Raw genomic sequence first — 24,003 nt, 5'->3', positions numbered from 1 at the left:
GACTTTCACCGCGTCCGGACTTTCACCGCCCGCCCGGTGGGCCGGGCTCCCCAGACAGGTGGTGGGTAAAAGATGGGAACATTTTCTGACAGCCGTCAAGTCGTATGGCTATGCCATACCTCTAGCCTGACAACGGGGGTCCTGCCGTCCCATCAAAGAACATTCTCTCACTGTAGCAGTATGGGATCAGATAAGATCTCTGACAAGTGCATACCGTGGTATGGGTTGCTGACACGTACGCATCTCGAGGGGCGTGCATCAATTCTTTCTCCGTCCTATATAAAGAGGCTATTACTTCGCCAAAGGTACGCATGATACAGATTTGGCAGCCACTTTCTCCATAGCCTACCTGACTTGAGCGTCGGAGGACCGTCGCCGGGAACCCCTCCCGGCCCGGTTTGTTGCAGGTTCGCCGGAGCACTCGAAGATCCAGCAGAGAGCGCCACGTGCCCAGCGTCCGCTGACTCTTGGTTCGGACAGGATCAAATTGGCGCCGTCTGTGGGAACGCTCCTGCATCCGAACAGAGACAATGGACGAGGTTGGACGACAGCACACGGTGACGCTTTCAAGGGAGGAACTCGACGCTCTGGTCGAGATAAGGGCCGCCAAACTCGTGGAGCAAAAACAAAAAGCATCCGTCGAGCGGGCGGAGCAGCAAGCAACATCTGCGTCAGGTGGCCGAGCGGAAGCACCTCCAGCCACCGTCGCATTCCATCGGGCCTTATTTCGCACCCCTGGAGCCACGCCGGCCCGAAGAGATATAGGATCTTCCTCAGATGAAATGCCAAGGCGGGATGACAGGAAGGGGAAAGCTCCCCGAGCGGACTCCTCCCCCGAGCAGATCAATCGCCAATTCTCGGAGGCTATACTACGGGACCCTCTGCCCAAGCACTACGTGCCTCCGACAATCGGCGAGTACAATGGAACAACGGACCCGGATGATCATCTGGGTAAGTTTGATAACACAGCCACGCTCCATCAATACACCGATGGAGTGAAGTGCCGAGTCTTTCTTACCACTCTCTCGGGATCTGCTCAACGGTGGTTCCGGAGGTTGCCGGACGGATCCATCACGAGCTTCAAGGAATTCCGAACGGCCTTCCTCCACCACTGTAGTCGGCGTTATCAAAAGACAAGTGTCAGCTTGTTCGCCATCAAGCAAGAGCCGAGAGAATCGCTTCGAGCTTACATTCAGCGGTTCAACCAAGTGGCGATGGACATCCCAACGGCCACCTCGGAGACGATGATGAACGCCTTCACGCAAGGCCTAGCGGATGGAGACTTCTTCCGGTCGCTCATCCGAAAGCCGCCCCGAGATTATGATCACATGCTACATCGAGCCAACGAATATATAAATGTGGAAGAAGCGCAAGCCGCTCGGAAAAAGGAAGCTCCTGCCGAGCGGGCACATACTCACGCCGAGCGGAAACAGCAAGCCGCTCAGCAGCCGCCCAGAGGACCGAGGGCCGATGCAATCCGACCCCCCCAGGCCAGATCTCACGTACAAGAGGTGGCTGCCGCTCGGCCCAAGCCAAAGAGGAGGTGGACCCCTATGTTCTGCACCTTCCACCAGACGGATACACACAACACGAGGGATTGCCGAAGCATTCCCTTGTTGTCCAATCCCGTTCCCAGGAAAGCCGAACGACGGTCTCCTCCCATCGACAGGAGACATAGGACTCATGAAGCTGACCGGACCCACACCGAGAGGCGACATCAGCAGACACCCGATCGGCACCGATCTCCGAGGCAGGAGAATCGCCGGGCGTCCAGAGAACGGTCACGACCGTCTGCTCGGGAGGAGGAAAACCGGAACAATACTTCCCGGGGCGAGATCAACGTTATTGCCGGCGGACCGACCGGAGGAGACTCCAATCGAGCCAGAAAGGCGGGCGTCCGACAGCTGCAGATCCACGCGGTCGGCTGTAGTCAAGAACGGGCAAGTGGACCGGAAATCACTTTCGGACCCGGGGACTTAGAAGGAGTAGAAGTGCCCCACGACGACGCGCTGCTCGTTAAAGCGGTAATAGCAAATTACACCATTCACCGCATATTTGTTGACACAGGGAGCTCGGTCAACATCATATTCAAGAAGGCGTTCGACCAGCTGCAAATTGATCGAGCCGAGCTGCTGCCCATGACGACCCCGCTCTACGGGTTTACGGGCAACGAAGTTCAGCCGGTCGGACAAATCCGGCTGGCCACCTCACTGGGAGAAGAGCCGCTCAGGAGGACCAGGACAATCAACTTCGTGGTGGTCGACTCTCCATCATCCTACAACGTCATTTTGGGACGACCGGCGCTCGGCGAATTCCGAGCGGTTGTCTCAACCTTCCACCAAAAGATAAAGTTCCCAGTGGAAGACAAAGTAAGAGAAGTGCAAAGGTTGACCGGTCGGATAATTGCTTTATCCAGATTCATCTCCAGAACTGCCGATCGGAGCCTGCCATTCTTCAAAATCCTGCGCAAGGCTACTAAGTTCCAGTGGGATGAAGAGTGTGACCGAGCATTTGAAGAATTGAAGACATATCTAAATTCTCTGCCTGTGCTGGCCAAGCCGATCGGGGGTGAGTCACTGTATATGTATCTGTCGTCAACTGAGCATGCTGTAGGCTCAGCACTTGTGAGGGCGAGCGGCGAAGAGCAGCCGGTGTATTTTCTAAGCCACATTTTAAAAGATGCTGAATTTCGTTACACTGGGCTCGAGAAGTTGGCTTTAGCTTTGGTTTTAGCCGCTCGGCGCCTTCGACCGTATTTCTTGGCTCACACCATCATTGTCCGGACGAACAGTCCACTCGGAAGAGTGCTGTTGAATCCAGAAGCGTCCGGACGGCTTATCAAGTGGACGACAGAATTAAGTGAATTTGACATCCAATATCAGCCCCGCTCGGCGATTAAAGCCCAATCTTTGGCTGATTTTGTGACCGAAGTGCAAAGACCAGAGCCGGAAGCTATGTGGAGAGTATATGTGGATGGATCCTCCACTCGGCTCGGAAGTGGGATCGGAATATTACTACTCTCACCTCAGGAAGAAAAGATGCACCTATCCGTCAGGCTAGACTACAAAGCTACTAACAATGAAGCAGAGTATGAGGCCCTCATAGCCGGATTGCAGGCAGCACGGCATGTGGGAGCCGGTCGGGTGGCACTCTATTCTGATTCACAGTTGGCCGCTCAGCAACTTTCCGGCACCTTTGAAATCAACAGTGTTCGGCTCAAACTCTACGCTGAGGCTTTTGAAAAACTCAAAGCTGCTTTCCGAGAGGTGCTTATTCAGAAGATTCCCCGAACGGAGAACCAGGAGGCCGATGAGTTAGCCAAACTCGCGAGCTCAATAACGCCGGTCGCCGTTCAGCAACCAATTGAAAAAACGCTGCTGGTGGCGCATGTCGACCGGATGCAAGGCCTCGCGTTTTCAAATGACTGGAGGACACCTATTATAGAATTCCTCCGTTCGGGCACCACACCATCAGATGAATATGCAGCCCGGCTCCTCAGAAGAAGAGCCGGTCGGTTTACACTAATTGGAGATCAACTTTACAAGAAAGCTTTCTCGCGCCCTTTGCTGAAATGTGTAAGCTCGGAGGACTCAGCTTACATCCTCCGGGAAGTACATCAAGGAGCATGCGGAGGTCATCCGGGCGGACGCTCTTTGGCCAAGAAGATTCTCTTGGCCGGATACTTTTGGCCAACTTTACAAACAGATGCCGCTCGGACAGTATCTACATGCCTTTCGTGCCAGAAGTATCACAACTTCTCCCACCGACCGGCAGAGGAGATGAAGGCATCAACCATCTCATGTCCGTTCGATCAATGGGGAATGGATATTGTGGGTCCATTTCCGATGGCGACCGGGCAGAGGAAATTTTTACTAGTGGCGGTAGACTATTTCTCCAAGTGGGTGGAGGCCGAGCCGCTGGCAAAGATCACTGAACAAATGGTTAAAAAATTCATCTGGCAACACATCATTTGTCGGTTCGGCATCCCTCGCCGACTAGTGTCCGACAACGGGCGGCAGTTCACAGGGAAGATGTTAGAGGATTGGTGCAAAAGCTACGGCATTGAGCAACATTTCACGTCCGTGGCCTATCCTCAGAGCAACGGTCAAGCTGAAGTCGCCAACCGGGAAATTCTTCGTATTTTGCGCGCTCGGCTCGACCATATGGGAGGAAGTTGGCCGGATGAAGTGCCGAGCGTCTTGTGGGCCATCCGAACGACGCCAAAAGAAGGGACAGGAGTCACACCGTTCCATTTGGTATATGGCGGTGAGGCTGTCATTCCGGTCGAAGTCGGCATTGAGTCAGCCCGAATCCAGAGCTATGGTGATGGCAATGCCGAACGAAGAAACATGGAGCTGGACTTGGTAGAAGAGGAGAGGGCAAAGGCGTCCGTTCGGCTGATGGCATACCGTCAGCGGATGAGGCAAAACTACAACCGGCGCGTCATTCCTAGATCGTTCCAGGTCGGCGATCTTGTCTGGAAGAAAGTGAAGCCGGTCGGCGATGTCGGCAAGCTTGAAGCTCCATGGGCAGGTCCCTTCAAAGTCATCGAAAAGCTCCGCTCGGGCGCGTATTATTTGGAAGACGAGGACGGTAGGCAGCTAGATAGACCGTGGAGCGCGAACCACCTCCAACCTTATCGGTCGGGGTGAAAGGTGTATCACTGTAAATCACCCTGTGTACTTCATTTTTCGACTAAATACTTGAAATGCAGAGATGAAAAGTCAAAAGAGCGAATATAAGGCATTATCATCGTGACCCGAAGGCCCCCGAGCCGATCGGTCGGGAGGTTTATGTCCAAACCGGGAGCTCGAACTCGAAGACCCCGAGCTGTTCAGCCGGGCTGCATACTAGTGTGGCAGGAAGGAAACCAAAACCCTGCGCTGATCAGGATGATAGAGGGAGATTATTGCCTGGAGCGAAGGCCTGAGCCGTTCGGCTAGGTACATTCTAGCCGAGACTACCTCAGGGATGATTATATACAAGCCAAGCGCTCGACGACGAAGGCCGCGCCGTTCGGCCGGGTGTGCAGTCTCACTGGACGCGCCGACGAGCTCCGTCGTTAAAAATCAAGAGCCGCGCCGACCGGCTATAAAAACCGCGCCGTCGAGCTCCGACGATAAATATCGAGAGACGAACCGGCGTCTTTAAATAATCCGAGCGGACGCGCCGACGAGCTCCGTCGTTAAAAATCAAGAGCCGCGCCGACCGGCTATAAAAACCGCGCCGTCGAGCTCCGACGATAAATATCGAGAGACGAGCCGGCGTCTTTAAATAATCCGAGCGGACGCGCCGACGAGCTCCGTCGTTAAAAATCGAGAGCCGCGCCGACCGGCTATAAAAACCGCGCCGTCGAGCTCCGACGATAAATATCGAGAGCCAGCCGACCGTCTTTAAAAACCGAGGCTCCGTCGTTAAAAATCGAGAGCCGCGCCGACCGGCTATAAAAACCGCGCCGTCGAGCTCCGCGTCTATAAACGCCTGAGCTGGAGGTCTTGCGAAAATCCAGCGAAAACCCCTTTGGAGACGAGGATTTCTAGCTCAAATAGAAGCTAAAATAGAGAGGAACAGAAGATTATCTAATATGCAAGTCAAAAAAGTCATTACATAAGCCGGGCCGAACGGCGGGAATTCAAAAAAGCTTACAAAAACGCTCTTCACACATCAAAATCAAAAAGAGCGTCGGGGATGGCATCCATCACGCTCGCTAAGTCCTCGGGGGGGATGGTCAGCTCGGCAGACAGGTGACCTTTGGTCTTCAAGTAGCCCACCGCCGCCTTGATTGCCTCCTCGAACGTGAGGGATATCTTATCGGTAAACTTCTCTCCGAAGCCTTCCGAGCGGAGGAACGCCTTCCTCACTTCCTCCGAGCGGGCCGACTCTCCCTCTTGATATTCCTTGAGCGCGGCATGGGCAGCGTCGCTAGCGGCTTGGAGATCCTTCAAGTCTCCATCGAATCTTTGGAGATCAGCCGAGCGGCTCTCTTTTTCGGTGGCCAGCAGAGCATCCAGGTCCTTAATGCGTTGCTCCAGCCCCCGGATCTCCACCTTCATGTGGTCCATATCATTGATGGCCTGTTGCTTCCGAGTGGTCGCCGTCTGGATCTCCTTGTCTCGTTGTTTAATCATTGTTTCAAGCCGAACGACCTTGCTCGCCAGATCAGCAGCTCGTTTCCGCTCAGCTTCTAGTGATTTTTTGGCCTTCTCCAGAGCGGCCGTCGACTGCCTGGCGTCCCCAGCTGTTTTTTGTTTCTTCAGTTCCTCCTCCAGCTCGGCCAATCGATCGCTAATGGCGATCTGCTCCACCCAGTTCTGCTAGCAAACACGAGCAGGTTAAAAACTTCAAATAGGAGAGAAAAGAAGGGAAGGGGCCATACCCCGGTAGCTGATTGAAGGTTGCTGTCGCCGAGCTGCCCGGGAGTCAATTTGGCTATACGACTCCGAGCATCTATCCAAGCTTGTGCGAGAGGACCCGTCAGGGTGATCATCTGCTCGGGAAATACCGGCCGATCGGCGGCAGCCATGTACGCCTCCGAAGGGAGGCGCAGGACGGTTTTAAGTAGATTCTGGCCGCTCGGCCCGCTCTGAGATGGCCCACCAGCAGAAGAGGAGGGTAGCTCGCCTAAACGCTTGAGACGTCGTCGAGTCCTCGAAGGGCTGGACGGCGGAACTTCCGAGCTGGCCCTCGGAGAATCCTGAGGGGTAGGGGTACTCTCGACGGAAACTGTTCCGGACAGCACCGGCGCACCTACACCCTGCTCAGGTTGTGGCTCATCAAGTGTAGAGGCAGGTGCGGATTCCGGTCGCCGGCGTTTCCGAGTGCGCAGCGGCGCATCATCGGCCGAACGGGCCTCCACTTCAGCTTCACTTCCATGTTCTATATTGCCCGTGGCCTCATCAGGAGGGGCAGGGGCGTCCGGGGCTTCTGGGACCGTTGGCGTCCCCTCACCTTCTTCGCCGGCCGGGTCAGCCGGAGCCAGGCCCCGTTCGGCGGCCTCCTTGCTCGTCACCGCCTCAATCTGAGCGGCTTTCAGTTTGAGCTTCTCGGTAGCTCTGGCTCTCCACATGACCTCAGCTGCAGAAGCAGAGAATAAATCAGTTAGAACAAAATAAAGGAGGAGATAGGGAAGCTTACTCATGCTACAAGGCAGATCGGCTGGTGCAGAAGACAAGCCGAATATATGCATTACTCCTGGGAGAAGCATCTTGTCAATGTGATAGCGCTGACCGACTAGCCGTTCGGCTGCATGGAGATAGTCTGCGTCACCTCTAAACTTGCCGAGTTCCGGTTGCGCAGGCATAGCTGTCTGCCACTTAGTGCGGAAAGTAGGCCGCTCGGGAAAACGAATATAGAAAAAATGCTCCTTCCAGTGTTTGTTGGAGCTCGGCATATTATCGAAAAGGACGAAGCCTATCCTAGATTGGAAAACAAAGGTACCCCACTCGGCTTGCTTGGGATAGTAGAAGTAGTGGAAGATTTTAGGGTTTAAGGGAATGCCGTTCAGTTTGAACAAAACTATCACTCCGCTCAGCAATCTAATAGAATTGGGAACTACTTGGCCGAGCGGAATGCGGAAATAGTTGCAAACTTCTAAGAAAAACTTGTGAGGAGGAAAACGTAGGCCGGCCAGGAATTGATCACGGAAGAAGACAACAGTGCCGGACGGAGGATCGTTAGGCCGATCGGAAGGCATGGCTAACACTATTTCGTGGTCGGTCGGTAGGTCATATGCTCGAATAAGGCGCATGACGTCTTCCTCGTCGAACCGACTTTCCATGTTCGAGTACCAAAGACCCGGAGCACCGCCGGTTGACTGCGAGGTACTGGTCATGATCGAAAGGCCAGAATGCGGGATAGAAGAGGATGGTTCAAGCAAAGGAAGAAAACCGACTGACGAGGATGATTAACAGAAAGAAGAACGCGTCTCGAGCGAGAAAAAGGATCTTACAATCGAGGGAGATGATCGGAAGTTGCCGTGTGATCGTCGGGAAGTCTGAGCACAAGGTCGCCGGCGAAAGGAGGAGCGACAGGAATCTGGAAATGAAGAAGATGAAATGCGGCGGAAACGGAGTCAAGGGCTTTATATCGCCGCTCGGAAGCGATCTCCACCGTCCGATCCAGGTCGTCGATATCGAGGTTGTCATCTGATCGTCCGTTTCAAACAGCGGCTGCCCCATCGGAAGTGACGCAAACGCCATACTCTGACAAATGCACGATCGCCACGTGTCAGCCGGTTACTAGCCGCATTTAATGAACTCCCCTTACCGTGCGCAGAGCACGTGATGGGAGGTGTGGGAGAACAACGGACGTCGATTCCAAGAAAATACAAGGCATGGACAAAGTATCGCCGAACGGACAGATATCGCCGCATGGATGAGCAGCCGTATGTCACGCCGAGCGGCCTAATGCAATAATCATTGTTCGGCAGATCGGCAGTCCAGTCAGTCGGACTTTGCCTCCTTCGACTAGACTCGAGAGGAAGGCAAGTGATCCGGCGGTAAAAAGCCGGAACCCCACAAGGAGTCAACGCTGAGGGGAGGTCAAAGGGTCCAGTGGCTCACCCGAAAGGGGCGAGCCGACCGGACTCGGAAAAAAGGGAAATCTGATAGTAAAAAGACACCCTGGTAGGGACCAGGGTTCCGACGCTCAAATGAAGCAGTGCACAATGATCGAGCGGAAGGAATCACCCCCCGGACGGCGCAAAGAATCAGGGCCGGCCGGACGACTTTCACCGCGTCCGGACTTTCACCGCCCGCCCGGTGGGCCGGGCTCCCCAGACAGGTGGTGGGTAAAAGATGGGAACATTTTCTGACAGCCGTCAAGTCGTATGGCTATGCCATACCTCTAGCCTGAAAACGGGGGTCCTGCCGTCCCATCAAAGAACATTCTCTCACTGTAGCAGTATGGGATCAGGTAAGCTCTCTGACAAGTGCATACCGTGGTATGGGTTGCTGACACGTACGCATCTCGAGGGGCGTGCATCAATTCTTTCTCCGTCCTATATAAAGAGGCTATTACTTCGCCAAAGGTACGCATGATACAGATTTGGCAGCCACTTTCTCCATAGCCTACCTGACTTGAGCGTCGGAGGACCGTCGCCGGGAACCCCTCCCGGCCCGGTTTGTTGCAGGTTCGCCGGAGCACTCGAAGATCCAGCAGAGAGCGCCACGTGCCCAGCGTCCGCTGACTCTTGGTTCAGACAGGATCACTTATTATTACATCATAGCCCAAGAGACATTTTAGATTTCATTAAAGAACAGTAGATAATAGGTATCAAGTAGACGTCCATTATTTTTTTCTTTCAAAAAATTAAAAAAAAAAATCCATCAAAATTTCATTGCATCTTACTTACTCATACTCGTTGACTTTTCTCATTTAAGTAACCAGATGTTTCTTATACGAATATAGGATCAGTCTATACTACACCATCAAATGATTAGAATATAAAAGAAATTTATATTTCTCTAAGAATATACGTCATTCAAAAATTAATCTTTTATTTTATTATAATAAATTTATTATTTTTATTTAACTTGACATCCTACAAGAGACTGACCTACCAAAATATTCATATGGTAAAAAAATAATTTACTCATCTCGGCACTCCGTCAAATCCATTTCTAGGTCAACACAAAGTAAATAAATTATGAATACTTTCTAACCACTAGTACAGATGACAAGGTATAGGAAAGAAGTATGTTCAGACACATTAAATTTAATCCCAAGATTTTATATGACAACACTCGATATCTTAACATCTGGACAGAGCCGTAACTTTCATGAGGCCAGAGAGGTAACCGTCTCAGGGTCCAACCCAATGAAGGGCCCATTTTTTTTAATTATACTAAAAAAAATAAGAGACATGGACCTTAAATGACTACAAGGCACATACCAACACATGACTCTTCTTTTCACGCAATTTCTTCTCCGGTGTTGCTTTTCTTTGCACGTGATTTCTTCTCCGACATTATTTCTACTATGGCACGAATCCACTGAATCAGAGGTAATCATAATCTTATTCTTTGACCATCTTCTTCGTCTTGCATCACGTGGCACTAATTGTAACCTAATTGTGCAATAATGACCATTTGTGTGACTTAATCACGTCTATTCTTGCAGTGGCTATCTCATGCAATGTGGGCTAACGGTTAGCCTTTGCTCGGGTAACCTAATTGGGTAGCACGGGGTTGTCTCACACTAACTCAGTCGCTTTTGCGAACTGTGACCTAATTACATGGTGGTTATTATTTGTCGTCTTGCTACTGCTTGCAGTCACCATATTGATTTCCGTGTTACAGGATGCACTAAATGGACTATCAATGTTATCGATTGAGAAAGAAATAGTCCAATAATTAGATTATGTAAATTTGATAAATATTTTTATCTCTAAAACAGCTAGACGAGTAGTATTTATATAATTATTTTAAATATTTGATGTAATATATATTTTTTAAATTTATTTATGTATTTAGTATATATGTTTTTTATAAACTGAATTTTATTATTATTTACCGTAACAACAGATTTTTTTTACATTATTATTTACCGTAACAACAGATTTTTTTACAGCTCTCCATCTGGAGGGGACTCTCTAAGGAGCAGGGATCTCCTGGTCCCTACTTTTATGGACCAGGGGATGGACCACATAGAATTATGGTCGGATTATGGTCGCGATCTGGTCGTAAATGGTTGCGATCCCTTCTTGGGTTCATCGTCCCCACCAGGTTATAGTTTTTGTTCGGAGCGGACGGCCGAAGGCCGCCCGAAGGACATCCTCACTCGGCGCCTAGTAATCTGACCCCTTATCCACCACCGGAGGCCTCCGGGCGGTCTCTGACCGTCCGTTCCGAACAAAAACTATAACCTGGTGGGGACGGTGAACCCAGGAAGGGATCGCAACCATTTGCGGCTGGATCGCGGTCATAATCCGATCATAATTCTATGTGATCCATCCCTTGATCCACAAAAGTAGGGACCAGGAGATCCCTGCTTCTCTCTAAGAGGAGACTTACATATCCATAGGATCGGTACTAGGAAGGCCGCTAAAGTAGCGGATTTTTTTTTTTTTTTTTTTCCTAAGAGGTGACTTACGACTCTTATGTTATTGTGCATTTGGAACTTTCGATTCAGCTTCGAGCTTGTTTACGCGTTTAAGCAAAGCATGACTACTTCAACCACAAAAGGACAGCTCAACGGGTCACATTCCAGTTGACTCCGTGGTGCACTACAAGAGTCAACGATAAGACGAATCTTATGTTTAATATTTTTATGGGAGGAAAGAGCAAAAAGTAAACATTTAGATTCTAATCCTCAAAGTGGACGGTCTTCTTCTCAATTCACATAGCGATAAGTCCGCTAAGTCTGGAAGCACGACGACGGCTCCTCAAAGTCGACGGTCTTCTTTCCAATTCACAAAGCGATAAGTTCGAGCATGACAACCGTAATATTACCCTACTAAAGAATCAAAACGTTCAAATTCTTTGTCAGAGAAAAGAGCAAAAATAGGAATATAAATGAATTAAACGATTCGTGAGTTTTTCGAAATTCGATTCAATAAAAAATTCATTCGAGTTCGTTCGTTTATCTTATCGAGCCAAGCTTGAACTCGATTTCGAGTTCGACAGTTTTATCGAGCCGAGTTCGAGTTTAAGGATATTCGACTCGTGAACTCACGAACATATTTGTTTGTATATTCACGAGCCTTAAAACGAACCTTAAATCGAGCAAAAAAAAATAAACTCTAAAACGAGCAAAAAAACGAATTCTAAAACGAATCTTAAAACGAGTCAAAAAAATAAACTCTAAAATGAGCCCAAAAACAAACCCGAACTCGCTTAACTAATTAGACTCGTTAACTATGATAATCGAGCTAATAACGAACCGAACTTGAACCGTTCGCGAGGTTGATAATTCCAAAATGAACCAAGCTCAAACCTTGTAATGAAAATTTGATTCAAACTCGAGCCGAACTCGAGCTGAAATATAACTTAAACGAGCCGAGCTCGAGCCTAATACTATTCGACTCGATTCGACTCGTTTATATCCCTAAGCAAAAACTCACCTTCATTTAACACTAGGGCAGAAAATAAGTCATATCATGAACAAGTTTAGTATTCGTTTTAATCAAAACTTATTTATGTATATTCAATACACACAATATCATGTATTTTTATTATTAACGTTCATAAATATATTCATAAATAATATTAGTAAACAACTTTTTGAACAATATTCTCATCAATAAAACTCTTATTAATTTACTAAATAAATTAAAAAAAATTAAACTAAATAAACAAATTTATATTATCAAGCTCAATAACTAATAAAATAAATTTAAATCAAGAGTTTGATAATATCTAAATGTACCAAACTCAAGTTAAGTTCAAACTAAAAAAAAAAAAAAATAAAATTAAATTTAATCAATCATTTTAGCAGTTTAATTCATTTGAAGCTCCGATTATCTTATTTACAGGCTTACCTTTAGCACCAGCTGCCACCTCAAGAACCTGCCTGGGAAGTGAAGATTCATTACTTGCAAAAAAAAATAAATAAATAAATAAAAATAAAAATAAAAAATAAAAAATAAAAAATAAAAAATTCTTACTATGGTTTTTTGAGCATTTCAACATATTTATTATCTAAAAAATATTTTTATTTCAGCACCTATGAAATTACTACTATAAAACTTACTAAAAAATATTAAATATAAAATATTTTTATATAAATAAATTCTTTATAAACTTTTATTTCTTGCCCTAGTCCATTTGGTGTATCATGTAGTGAGACAAGCATTTGGAGTGGATGCTGCCAAATTGCCAATTCTACACGAACTGTGCGCTGTTGCAGTCTTCTGCTATTTGTTTTTCACTTCGTTTTATCTCTGTAGCATGGCCTTTGCCTACGGGCACTACCTTCTAGGGACCATCTGCTCTGAAGTCTGAACAAACAGACAAACAAAAAGGACAGAGTCACATTTCAATGATCAAATTAGCCAACTAATAAAATCTACCAATAAAATTTATATTTGTCTCCATCCACTACAAAATCTATTCTGTTTATTATATTCATATGAAAATGGCTTGCTCAATAATCTCACCAAACTCTCCAAATGACTGGTTCCACCATTAAATACTCCAGGCTGCAACTATTCATGAACAGGTGAAGTAGATGACCACCATACTACAGAGGGCAATCTACAGAGCAAAGCTAAGCACGAACCTGCAGTATTTGAAGATGCCAATCAACTGTCCTTACTTCCATCAGACTGCATTTACAGAGGGGGCAGAGCTTGCTCTTCAGACTTCAGAGAGAGCATTTGATTCAAGATGATGGTAAAAGATGAATACGTTAGCCCTCAACATCCCCGTAAATCCGTTCCAGGGCCAACACGGAGGAGGAGAGCATTTGATTCAAGAGTTCATGTGAGGGGGCGTTGCAGGATAGCCCAAAATCAGCTGCACCTGCAGACATTTACAGAAACAATAATGGAAGCAGTTGAGAGGGGAACCCAGTCACCCACCAAGATGACAAAGTGGATCACCAATGCAGCTGAACATCAGTCGTAGCAATTACATCTAATTGAGAGAAGAAGAAAAAGGTGGAAAATACTACTGGAGCAAACCCTTAATTCGACAGCACTAGATGCTAAGGAAATCTGATGGTGGTGAAGTGGAAGCTGGTAGTTGTTCTTGCTGCTGCTCTTCAGTTTCCATTTCCTTGGCTGGTGACTGTGAGGAGGCCCGATTGCCACTGGAGGAGTCTTCTCCTTGCTTCAGTGGAGGCTTTGGGAGCTCGCTGAGTATCTGGACTACCTCCCTCATTGTTGGTCGCTCGATGCTCTGCTCCTCCACGCAGAGCATAGCGACGTAGAAGACGTGCATCGACTCATGGATGGGAAGAGATGGAAGCCTTGGATCCAGGATTTTGATCACTTGTTCCTTGTCAGAGCCGGTCATCTTTCTAACCCATTGAACAATGTCTACTCCCTCGCCAAATTCACCAACGGGCTTTCTCCCGGTTACTAGTTCTAGAAGAACAACACCGAAACTGTAAACATCACTCTTCTCGTCCACCTTGAGGGTGTAGGCATACTCTGTGCACCAAATTCACATGATGAGAACAATATGGAAAATCTTCAATTGCAAACAGTCATAAATATCTGAATCAAACAACTACCATCATGTTAGATCAGCTTTGTTCTCCTAAAAGGCAATTTAGCAACACGAATTAAACACTGGCAGATTCAGAGAACACACAACCACCATGTCTATTTAGAAACAGTACATCAATAACATAAAAAATATATCTAAGGTTTTTTAAGTCAGTCTCAGATTACTTATCAATCAACTAGAGGTTAGTCACTAATATCTCATGCAAGTTATTCATGCCATGTCAAATTAACTCTGCTCTAGCGTAAAAGGAAGAGCATAGGCATAAAAATACATATATCAGGTGGAACAACAAGTAGGCATTTGAGTTGGTTTCAGCTAATTCAGCAACAATAGGTATAAAAAGTGTTTAATAGCATTAGGATTTGAAGCATGATGAAATTTGAGACAGAAGTGAGCTAGACATTATTTACCAACACCATAGCCATGGAAACATAACAATAGATTGAATCTCAGGGTAAGGAAGAAAACCTGGAGCAATGTAACCGTAAGAACCAGCAATGGCTGACATGCACTCAGAGGTGCCCGAGTCCTGCAAGAACTTGGCAAGTCCAAAGTCAGCCACATGAGCATCAAAGTTGGAACCCAAGAGGATGTTGTTGGATTTGACGTCTCGATGGAGGATCAATGGCGAGCAATCATGGTGGAGATAGCAAAGACCCTTTGCTGCCTCTACGGCAATCTTATACCTTGTATCCCAGTGCAAATGTCCACCTTTCTTGCCATGGAGAACCTCCCCAAGGCTGCCATTAGGCATATACTCATACACCAAAAGATTAGTCTCATGGTTGGAGCAAAAGCCCAACAGCCTAACAATGTGCCGGTGGCGAATCCTTCCAAGAGTCTGAATCTCTGCATTGAATCCATGATCATGTGATGATCCTCGGCTCATCGCCAGAAGCCTCTTAACTGCTACCTGTTTGCCATCAGGCATGACACCCTTGTAAACTATTCCAGCCCCTCCTTTGCCTATTATGTTCTCCTCCTTCAAGCAGTTCAGCACATCGTCGGATGTGAAATCCAGCCGCTGAAAGGTGGTGAACTTCCATGCACGGGCATTGTTAGCCTTCTTCAAAGACCGGGCCTTAACAATGGCCGCAATGGTGAAGACAAACGAGCAGATAAGGACGCTGATGACTAGCAAAAACTTGAAGGATGCCGAGAGGGCTCCTTTGGCATGAGCAGGGTGCAAGATCCCTGACTGGCACGGGCCAAGATAAGGGCCACATAGGTCTGGATTACTGATGAAGGAAGTGGCATTGAAGTAGCTAAACTGGCCGGTGCTCGGGACGACACCGGAGAGGTTGTTGTAGGAGAAATCCACAGCCGTCAAGCTTTGCATTGACGAGATGGCGGCTGGAATTTGGCCCTCGAGATGATTCCTCGACAAGTTGAGGTAGTTCAAGATCCGCATGTCTGCAATCTCGGCCGGAACATCGCCGGAGAGTTCGTTTCTACTGAGATCCATAAATGTCAGAAGCTGGCACTTGGTAAGTTGCCGCGCAATAGAGCCGGAGAACCGGTTCCCGCTGAGATCCAGTTTCGAGAGTTGCTGAAGCTTCCCGATCTCGGGCGGGATGCTGCCGGTAAAAAAGTTCCGGTTCAACAGCAACTTCTGAAGGCCGGGGAAGTTCCCAATAGACGGAGGCAAGGGGTCAGTTAGACGGTTGTTCGAGAGGCAAATTTGACCGAGAGTAGGAGAGATCGAAGAGTTGCCGGTGTTGGGAAACCCGCCGGAGAGAAGATTGCCTTGGAACTCCACCTGAGACAGATTCGGCAAGCTAAATAGGCCCTGGGGGATGGTTCCATTGAGGTAGTTCTCCCCCATTCTGATGCGGCTCAAGGATTCGCAGCGGCCAAGGGAGTCCGGAATCGGACCGAAGAGAAAGTTACTGAGGGCGATCAATGTCTCAAGCTTGTTGCCGTAGCAAAGGTCCGAAGGTAGCGAACCAGTGAGCTTGTTCGACGAAAAGTCGAGGAGCTGAAGGTGCCCGTTCGTACCAAGCCGTCGAGGGATGCTTCCGGTAAAGTTGTTTTCCCACACCTGGAGCACCTCGAGCTGGGGGAGGTCCCCGACGAACTCCGGGATGGCACCGAAGAACTTGTTACGGAAGAGGTTGAGGAGGGTGAGGTTGCTGAGCTCGGCGAAACTCGGAGGAATCTCTCCCGTGAGGGCATTGTTGGAGAGGTCGAGGGACTTGAGGCTCTTCAGTCGCCTAAACTCCAGCGGGATCTCGCCGGAAAGGCCATTCACCTGGAGGAAGAGGCTATCCAGGCTCTGGAGGTTGCCAATCTCGGGCGGGATGCGGCCGGAGAGACCGCAGTTTCCGGCATCGAAGCGGACGAGTGAAGAGAGGTTGCCGATCTCCGCCGGGAGGCTGCCCTCGTAGCTATTGAAGTAACCGATGTAGAGTTCGCGTAGCGCAGAGAGGTTGCCGATCTCCGAGGGAATAGGGCCAGTGAGCTCGTTGCCGGAGAGCGCAAGGTACTCGAGGAACATCCAGCTGCCGTACTCCTGCGGAATAGAACCGGAGAAATAGTTGCCCCCAAGGTGGATGTGACGGAGCTGGGACATAGCCGCCGCCGCAGGGGGAAGCGGCCCGGTGAGGTTGTTGTTGTAGAGGTCGAGGACGCGGAGCCGCGCGAGGCGGCCGAGGGCCGGTGGAAACGATCCGTTGAAAATGTTGTTGGAGAGGTTGAGGTAACGAAGGGAGGTAAGGAAGGAGAGCTCCCGAGGAATGGCGCCGGAGAAGGAGTTGCCGGCGACGGAAAGGTGGAAGAGGAAGCGGAGGCGGCCGACAGCCGGGGGGAGAAGTCCAGAGAGGTTTCTTCCAGACAGATCGAGAGCGACGACTGTGCCTCTGCTATCGCAGGTGACGCACGACCAGGAGCAGTGGTTGGTGGCGTTGCCCCAGGCGGCGAGCGCCACTGCGCCAGAATCGGCGAGGCCGGTTTTGATGGAAAGCAGAGCGCTGTGGTCCTCCGCGTAGCCTCCTCCGGCAGTAACCATGAAAGGCGGGAGGAGGAGGAGGAGGAGGATGTGGCAGCCGACGCAGAAGAGGTCCATCTCTCTCTCCTCTCTCTCTCATCCCCAATGACGATTTATATAGACCTCCATTTTACAGATAAATCCACGTATTTATGATAATATTTGGAGAGAAAAGGTTTACTTTACCCCATATATTTTACCACTTTTTATTTTGAACCGCATAGTTTAAAATATTATATTTTAATTATCAAGTCTTTATCCTAGTAAATGATATCGATCAATATAGAATACACATAACAATACATCATCCTTGTCCAACTTGTGCAGTAGTATCTCAGGATACAAACTTTCAGTGACAAGAAAAAAAAAAAGGAAAAAATAATAATAACAATTGCACCAAGAGGGTGCTCAAGATAGGTTTTTAAAAAAAACGATAAACCAGACAACACTGAATCTTAGCAGATTGGCCTGGCACTTAAGATAGGTTTAAGAGAACACACAAGGTGTTCATTACTTGGTAAAATAGAGTATTGAAACTAATCGCATTAGGAATACTTTGCTTGGTCCATTTGTCTCAATTATCGATAGCGACGATGCTGGGAATTTGCCCGTGATTAACAAAGTCGACCTTGTTCAGCCTCACGCAGCAGATGACTTGCTCCGGGAGTTCCTCCGGCTTCTGGGCCTGAAACAGTTTTGGATAGATTGCACAGATGAGCTTCAGCAAAATAGAAATTTCTGTTCTTTTCTCAAATGAGTCGAATCGAAATGGAGCAGCCCCTATAGTATTCCAATATTATGTACCCATTTGTATTCTTACCTGTTGGTAGTTAACACAATTTAAGAATTGTCATCCTAATATCGATATGGGTGAGTGGGGGAGAGACTTGATACCATGTTAAAATCCAAGATATAGCCCCATTTCTCTCCTCACTTCCTATCCTTCAATTAAACAAAGATCTCAAGGATGACAAACATGTGTGAGTTTGTGTGTGTGTGTGTAAAGATGGATATGGTATATATTTCAGCAACAATTTAACTTCCTAGATATGGAGATGTGGAGATCTTGCAACATGCTAATAGTAAGGACAATTCATTTCGTATATTTTAAAGTTGAAAGGGTGATCATAGTTCAAGGCCACCAAAGAGAAGAGAAGAATGTTCATAGCATTTTTGAGTAACTTAGAATATTATTTTCTATTTCTAACAGTTTCTGATCTACTTAAGTAGTCAATGTAGAAGCATAGGAAGAATAATAGTTACCGATCCTGCGATTTTTGTTTGTTTCTCTTTGACAATTACTAAGATTTTGGTCAAAGACAGATATTTTCATAAGCATACAATTGTGTTTTGTCTAAATAGCATGGGGAGCTCAAATTCTAAGGACATACCTGTAGAATATGCATTAGAACTTACCTGAATTGTTAAACCCAGATCGAGCGTCCCGTCTTTCATACGTTCTCTAAATGCTTCTAGACCCTTTCTTGATATGTAGCTGAAGCGATGTATGTCAAGATCAATCTCAAAGTAATCTTCACCCTGTAGGTTTGAATATATAAATCGCAGAAAAAGTATCAGGCACAAGAGAATGAGTTGAAATTTTGTTCTCTTGTCATTGACTCAGTTAGAATGTCATTCTGACTCGAGAGAAAACAGGAACATATAATTTGAGTCTTTTCCTCACAGTGTTAGTTTTCCAGGTTATTGATATCGCCGCAAATAGAAACTAGCGAAATAGTTTATTCGTCGACTATATTATACCTGATAAAAACTGTGTTGAGGACGCGAAAGAACGGGCTTAAAATTGTATCCTTGTATAAGCTTTTTTTCTGCAGAACTCAGAGTAAGATCCTCTGGGTTAACTAGCCCACCAAGGATTTTCAACCTCTCCCGGAAGGGGGTGATCGTTTCCATTGCAAACCCTTTATTCCTTTCCATTTCATCATCAATAAATTTCTGCAAAAGATGAAAATATGCACCATAATTGCTGCTGCAAAATTTTTGATCTAAAGAGGTTAAGCAAACAACAATCAGGAGCGAAAGAAACATACCCTTATTAAATGCTTGAAACTATCAGAAACCTCTTTGTCAAAGCATTCAGATATTTTAAAATACAGCACTAGGCTCATTCCTTCCCCATCACTATCACCAAGAAACATGGCGGCAGGATAAGTAGGCATCTGTAAGAAAACACGAAATTAACTTTTACGTACAATTGACTGGCTGCTCTAAACCATGAAAAGTTATAGCTTTCTGTTTAGTGCCTGAATATTGACGATAAGGAGTGAAGGAAGTTTCCCGTGTGTCTGGACTTGAGGAAGTTCAATGTGTTGAGCAATATGGTTTACTTTGCGTGGGCAATTGAACAAGTCAACACCAATTGGGTAATATGGAGCATAGTTTGGAGCAGGATATTTCTTCTTATCCCTTCACGATAAATACACACGAGAGATTATGCAGGCACGGACTTTTTTATACATGTGTAAATTATAAGTTTTCTGGATCTGAAAAAAAGCATGCCTGAAGTAGCTTTCTCCACGAAGTTCAAAAGTTGATGGAGCAAGAAAGGACCAGTATCCTGCACTTGACTTCTCCCCTGGGAATTTTGGAATCACTAATCCTCCTTTTGGACGAAGTAAGAATTTCTTTGTTGCGCCTATACGTTATGAAGGATACAAAGTTCAGCTCCAAACATATGCAAGATAAAATTGACCAAATTTTGCCATTTAGACATCAAAGTAATTCATACAGAAAACAAGTATTACTGTGCTCTACAAGTTTATGTATTTATATTGCATGTACAAAGGATTCCTATGATTTTGTTTATTAAAGACTAAAACGATATTCATATTTTAGTTATGTTCAAACCAAACTGCATAAACCATGATACTATCAAGAATTCCTATGACTTTGTGCGGTAAAGGCAAAATCGATATTCATATTTTAGTTATGTTCAAACCAAACTGCATAAACCATTATACTACCTGGAATACCAGTATCGTACCGCTCCAACAAACAACCCAAAATGATACCTAACGCGTACTTAGAAACTTGTATTAACCATCTGCCATACTGTATTATTTGAAAGAAATATCCACAGTGGAAGGCATTCAGATACTAGGACAAAAAAAAAAAAATTCTTTGAGATTCTCAAGATAACCTTACAGACCAGTAGTGTGTGCAATGCAAGCGCATGTATTGAAGAATCAGGTATAAAATTCTATACTTACAGAACTCGGTAGTTTCTTCTCCCTCACATGACTGTCTTTTGTAAGAAAGCCTGATAACAGCTGACTTTCTCTTTTGTCCTGATGGACTAAGAGTACTCATTTGATAGATCTTATCATTGAAACTCAAAGAAGAAACTAATCTACTTAAACGAGCCTGCATCTTGTTCACAAGAGATTGTTCTTCTGTATCATGTCTTTCTTTCAAATCGTTAAAGCTACCATATGTTTTTTCAAGTTGTTTCTCTTGCGTCTTAGAGATCATTCCCGCAGAAAATTCAACATCCTTCTCTTCATCCTTGCTCGAGAGTCTTTCGATTTTACCTTCTCTTTTCAGATATTGTTCAACAGCCAATGTCACAGGAGCACTACCATAATCATGCAACTGGCACAGTGCATCAACAACTCGAGAAGCATTTTCATAATGCAACATTTGAGCCTCTATTTTTTCAGATGGCACACTATCTAAAGTAATAAAAGAAGCCATTATCAGTGCTTGTAATGTCATGTGAAGCGTTAATCAATTCATACTGTGTAACAATCTTACCTCCATCTACACTGATGAAATCATCATCAGTATCAGACTCAATCAGGCTGAGAGAATCAAACCATGCGTCTTGACACATTCCTAAAACACGTCATGTTATACACCACCAATATTGAGAGAGCAAAGGTGAGAGTTGAAGTAAAAGCACTACCATGAGCATCCACTTGGCTGTGGTGCCACTGCAATTGAGTTAGATGAAATTTCAAATTCTGAACATCTGTTTTTCGCCTTGATTTCCCAGAAGACTCGACCTGAACAAACTTGCTCATGGAAAATTCTGGCAGCTCACATGGAACTTTTCCATGGTGTTTCTTCGACCGGCGGGAGTACTTGTGAGGCCTGAGTGTGCTATTTGGCCTTGATGTGCACGCACCCATTTTGATATTCCCTAAAAGACCACCAAAAAGGATGTTCATGGATTATGCATCACAATGCTTGAACATTTCAGCAAACAACTGATTTGCATTGTAAACAAATAGATCAAGGCAGCATTGAAATCACATTGAATAGATGTTCAAGGATTTAAAATAAAAAAAAAGAGTTTTTTTTTCCTTTCTGAAAACCCTTCTCTCAAAAGGCAGAAGCAAATGATCTAACGAGGTATGTTAGGGAGCAAACCTTGAGAGGAAGCGCAGGCCGGCGGGGAAGAAATTAGCGAGACATCGGCCGGTGCAGGAGGCTACTAGAGCTACGGATAGTCTACCCGACAAAAATGGAGGGCATGAGGAAGAGCAGGCATCCCATCGGCGTCCTGCCCTCTTTCTCTTATTGGACTCCCGGCGAAGCGGTGGGGCGAAGATTGGGGGACGAAAAGGAGGAGCGATCGAGCACCGGTTCCGGGCGCCGGCAATTTATAGGGTTTCGACGCATTGCGCGGCCGCGAATGCCTCCCCGGATCGAGCGGGACTCGGGAGCTCGACGGCGGCGGGTCGCCCCACGTGGCGGCCGGTCTCCGCGAGGAACCAATTGGGGCGAATCTAAACTTTAAATAGTAAAAAAAAACACAGGGAATCGCGGCATCGATTTTGTTTCTTGGAAACCCCGTTTTCTTAGCGTTCACGGTCGTTAAGAATCTCAACGGCCTCCGACAGCTCGATAACTGGGCTCGAAAAGGATCGTGTGAATTTATTTTAATTAAAAATAATGGAAAATGCTGTGATTCATGATATTTTGTTTTATTTTATTTTATTTTATTTGTTGCCATACAAAAATGGAAAATGAGATCTGGAAACTGAAAAACTGAGGATGACGTGGCTTACTGACCGGTAGAAAATCTTGATCCTCGCTCCCTCGCTCCCTACAAAATAAAAATTAAATCAGGGCAACGAATCTGATGTTGATCCTTCAATGTTTAAATTTGGAACAAAAGTAGAGAGAATGATCATAATCCTCCTCAAATATGAAACCTAAATTTCTTTTATACTTTTCCTTGTGATCCTCTGTCTTCTTTTTATTTAACGGCATTAATTACTTGATCGAGGACATCTTTATTTGACTTCCTTACATTCATTGATGGAGTATATTCCTTTGCTTTGGCTTCATTTGATTACGGAGTGTTTTTTTTTATTTCCTCTTCCACTTTGTTCTAGGCCATGCGCCATCCCATGCGGGTGTCCTAGTCAGCCCTCTCCGAGCCGAGCAGGTGTATGGTTGGTCTTCTCCAAGCGGCTTATGTATATCCGAGCGGCCACTAAGTCAACCTCCACTCGGGTTCAACGACTAAACTTTTCATTTTGATTTTGACCACTATAACTTTGACCTGTATCGTGGTCATTGACCCTGGTCACGAGGGCGCCACGTGGGCCCTCCTTATTACCGTATAAATAAGAACTATGAAATTATAATTGGTATAATATTGTATCATTTCATATAACATAAGTATAACAACTATAATATATAGCTTTTATTGTATGAATATTGTTGCATATGATAAAATATGTATTGGAAATGTTATGTTGTTGAATATGTCCAAATCCATTTGATACTATATTTAATAAAAGAGACTGATAATAATATGTAAGGCTCTCATTATTTGATAAGAAAGATAAATAGATTATTCTCAGGGTATAATTATAACTGAGTTAATTATTACATGATAGATTTATAGAACTGAACAATAAATAAATTTTGATAAAGTAAGAAGAATTATCGGTTAAATAGAGAAAAATTTCCAATCATAATGTTAACTTTGCATGCAATCCCCATGTCTAAAAAATTTTGTTTCCACTCTCTGCATGCAAAGTATTACTTGTTTCAACTCCCTTATGCAAATATTGATACCTAAATTGCCCTCAAATTTTTTAGGTACAAAAATTTCAAAATTTAGTACAAAAAGTCCAAAAATGAGTATAATTCTTCTAAAAGTCAGTACTTTATATTAAAAATCGAGTATATTTTCTATCAAAATTATCCCTCTTATTTTTTAGGTATAAAAAATCTAAAAATAAATATAATTCATGTTAAATTCAACACTTTACACTATAATCTAGTACTCTATACTAGGATAAAGTATATTTTCTATCGAAATTAACCCTCGTATTTTTCGGTACAAATAGTCTAAAAATGAGTATAATTCATATTAAATTCAGCACATTAAACTAAAATCGAGTATATTTTGAGGTGAAAAAAGAATCGTACTCAATTTGATAGAAAATATACTAGATTCTAAGGGGGCGTTTGGTTCTTTCCTAGGAATAGGAATCGGAATGGGAATCATTGTATTGTAGAATGGAAATAAGTATGAGCATGAATATCACTCTTAAAAGTAATGTTTGGTTAGTTGCATATTTTCTATCGGAATAAATTAAAATTTTCCTTTTTACCCTTAAAGGAAAATAAGAGAAAAAATTAGATGTGAGAGAAAGATGAATGTGAGAGAAAAATATGATAAAAGAGAATGATGAGGGAGAAAGTCTGATGAGAGAGAAAGTGTGATGAGAAAAAATGAAGAGAGAGAAAGTGTAATGAGAGAAAAAATTGTGATAGGAGAGATCATGATGAGAGAAGATGCGAGAGAAAATATGATGTGAGAGAAAGTATGATGAGAGAGGATGAAGAGAGAGAAAATGTAAT

At 45.5% G+C, this 24,003-nt stretch overlaps 2 protein-coding genes across 3 annotated transcripts; both read right to left on the bottom strand.

The window, feature by feature from the left end:
* Nucleotides 1-12,636: 12,636 nt before the first annotated feature.
* Nucleotides 12,637-17,246, bottom strand: LOC122037060 (leucine-rich repeat receptor-like serine/threonine-protein kinase BAM1). 2 transcript variants are annotated; one of them, XR_006127491.1, is made up of 4 exons: nucleotides 14,640-17,246; nucleotides 13,622-14,092; nucleotides 13,219-13,460; nucleotides 12,637-12,937 (listed from the first exon to the last, which is right to left on the bottom strand). XR_006127491.1 is itself a non-coding variant. In XM_042596521.1 (2 exons), the coding sequence occupies exons 1-2, from the start codon at nucleotides 17,233-17,235 to the stop codon at nucleotides 13,638-13,640; spliced, it is 3,051 nt and encodes a 1,016-aa protein (XP_042452455.1). In that variant the 5' UTR covers nucleotides 17,236-17,246; the 3' UTR covers nucleotides 13,495-13,637. The 2 variants fall into 2 exon arrangements, 1 of the variants encoding a protein (XP_042452455.1); XM_042596521.1 differs by lacking the exons at nucleotides 12,637-12,937; nucleotides 13,219-13,460 and having other exon boundaries at nucleotides 13,495-14,092.
* A 149-nt stretch (nucleotides 17,247-17,395) lies between these two features.
* LOC122037043 lies at nucleotides 17,396-21,961 on the bottom strand. Its single transcript, XM_042596498.1, has 10 exons — nucleotides 21,550-21,961; nucleotides 21,083-21,319; nucleotides 20,932-21,012; nucleotides 20,388-20,849; nucleotides 19,678-19,813; nucleotides 19,422-19,584; nucleotides 19,209-19,337; nucleotides 18,919-19,113; nucleotides 18,574-18,696; nucleotides 17,396-17,842 (listed from the first exon to the last, which is right to left on the bottom strand). Exons 2-10 carry the CDS (start codon nucleotides 21,306-21,308, stop codon nucleotides 17,732-17,734), a joined length of 1,626 nt encoding a protein of 541 aa, XP_042452432.1. The 5' UTR covers nucleotides 21,309-21,319; nucleotides 21,550-21,961; the 3' UTR covers nucleotides 17,396-17,731.
* Between the last annotated feature and the right edge of the window lie 2,042 nt (nucleotides 21,962-24,003).

This window comes from Zingiber officinale, unplaced genomic scaffold, assembly GCF_018446385.1.
Source record: "Zingiber officinale cultivar Zhangliang unplaced genomic scaffold, Zo_v1.1 ctg232, whole genome shotgun sequence".
NCBI classification, from domain to species: Eukaryota; Viridiplantae; Streptophyta; class Magnoliopsida; order Zingiberales; family Zingiberaceae; genus Zingiber; species Zingiber officinale.
The sequence above is the reverse complement of the archived record's forward strand: the minus strand, read 5'-3'. Positions and strand labels throughout refer to the sequence as shown.

Bases quoted from the DNA above. Each gene is read 5' to 3' on its own strand.
- LOC122037060 (XM_042596521.1), bottom strand. From the start codon at position 17,235: ATGGACCTCTTCTGCGTCGGCTGCCACATCCTCCTCCTCCTCCTCCTC. The intron at 14,093-14,639 runs GTTTTCTTCCTT...TTTGGTGCACAG, and splicing joins TTACGGTTACATTGCTCCAG to AGTATGCCTACACCCTCAAG.
- LOC122037043 (XM_042596498.1), bottom strand. From the start codon at position 21,308: ATGGGTGCGTGCACATCAAGGCCAAATAGCACACTCAGGCCTCACAAG. The intron at 19,585-19,677 runs GCATGCTTTTTT...TTTATCGTGAAG, and splicing joins CGTGGAGAAAGCTACTTCAG to GGATAAGAAGAAATATCCTG. The intron at 17,843-18,573 runs GTAAGTTCTAAT...AAACTGTTTCAG, and splicing joins ATCTGGGTTTAACAATTCAG to GCCCAGAAGCCGGAGGAACT.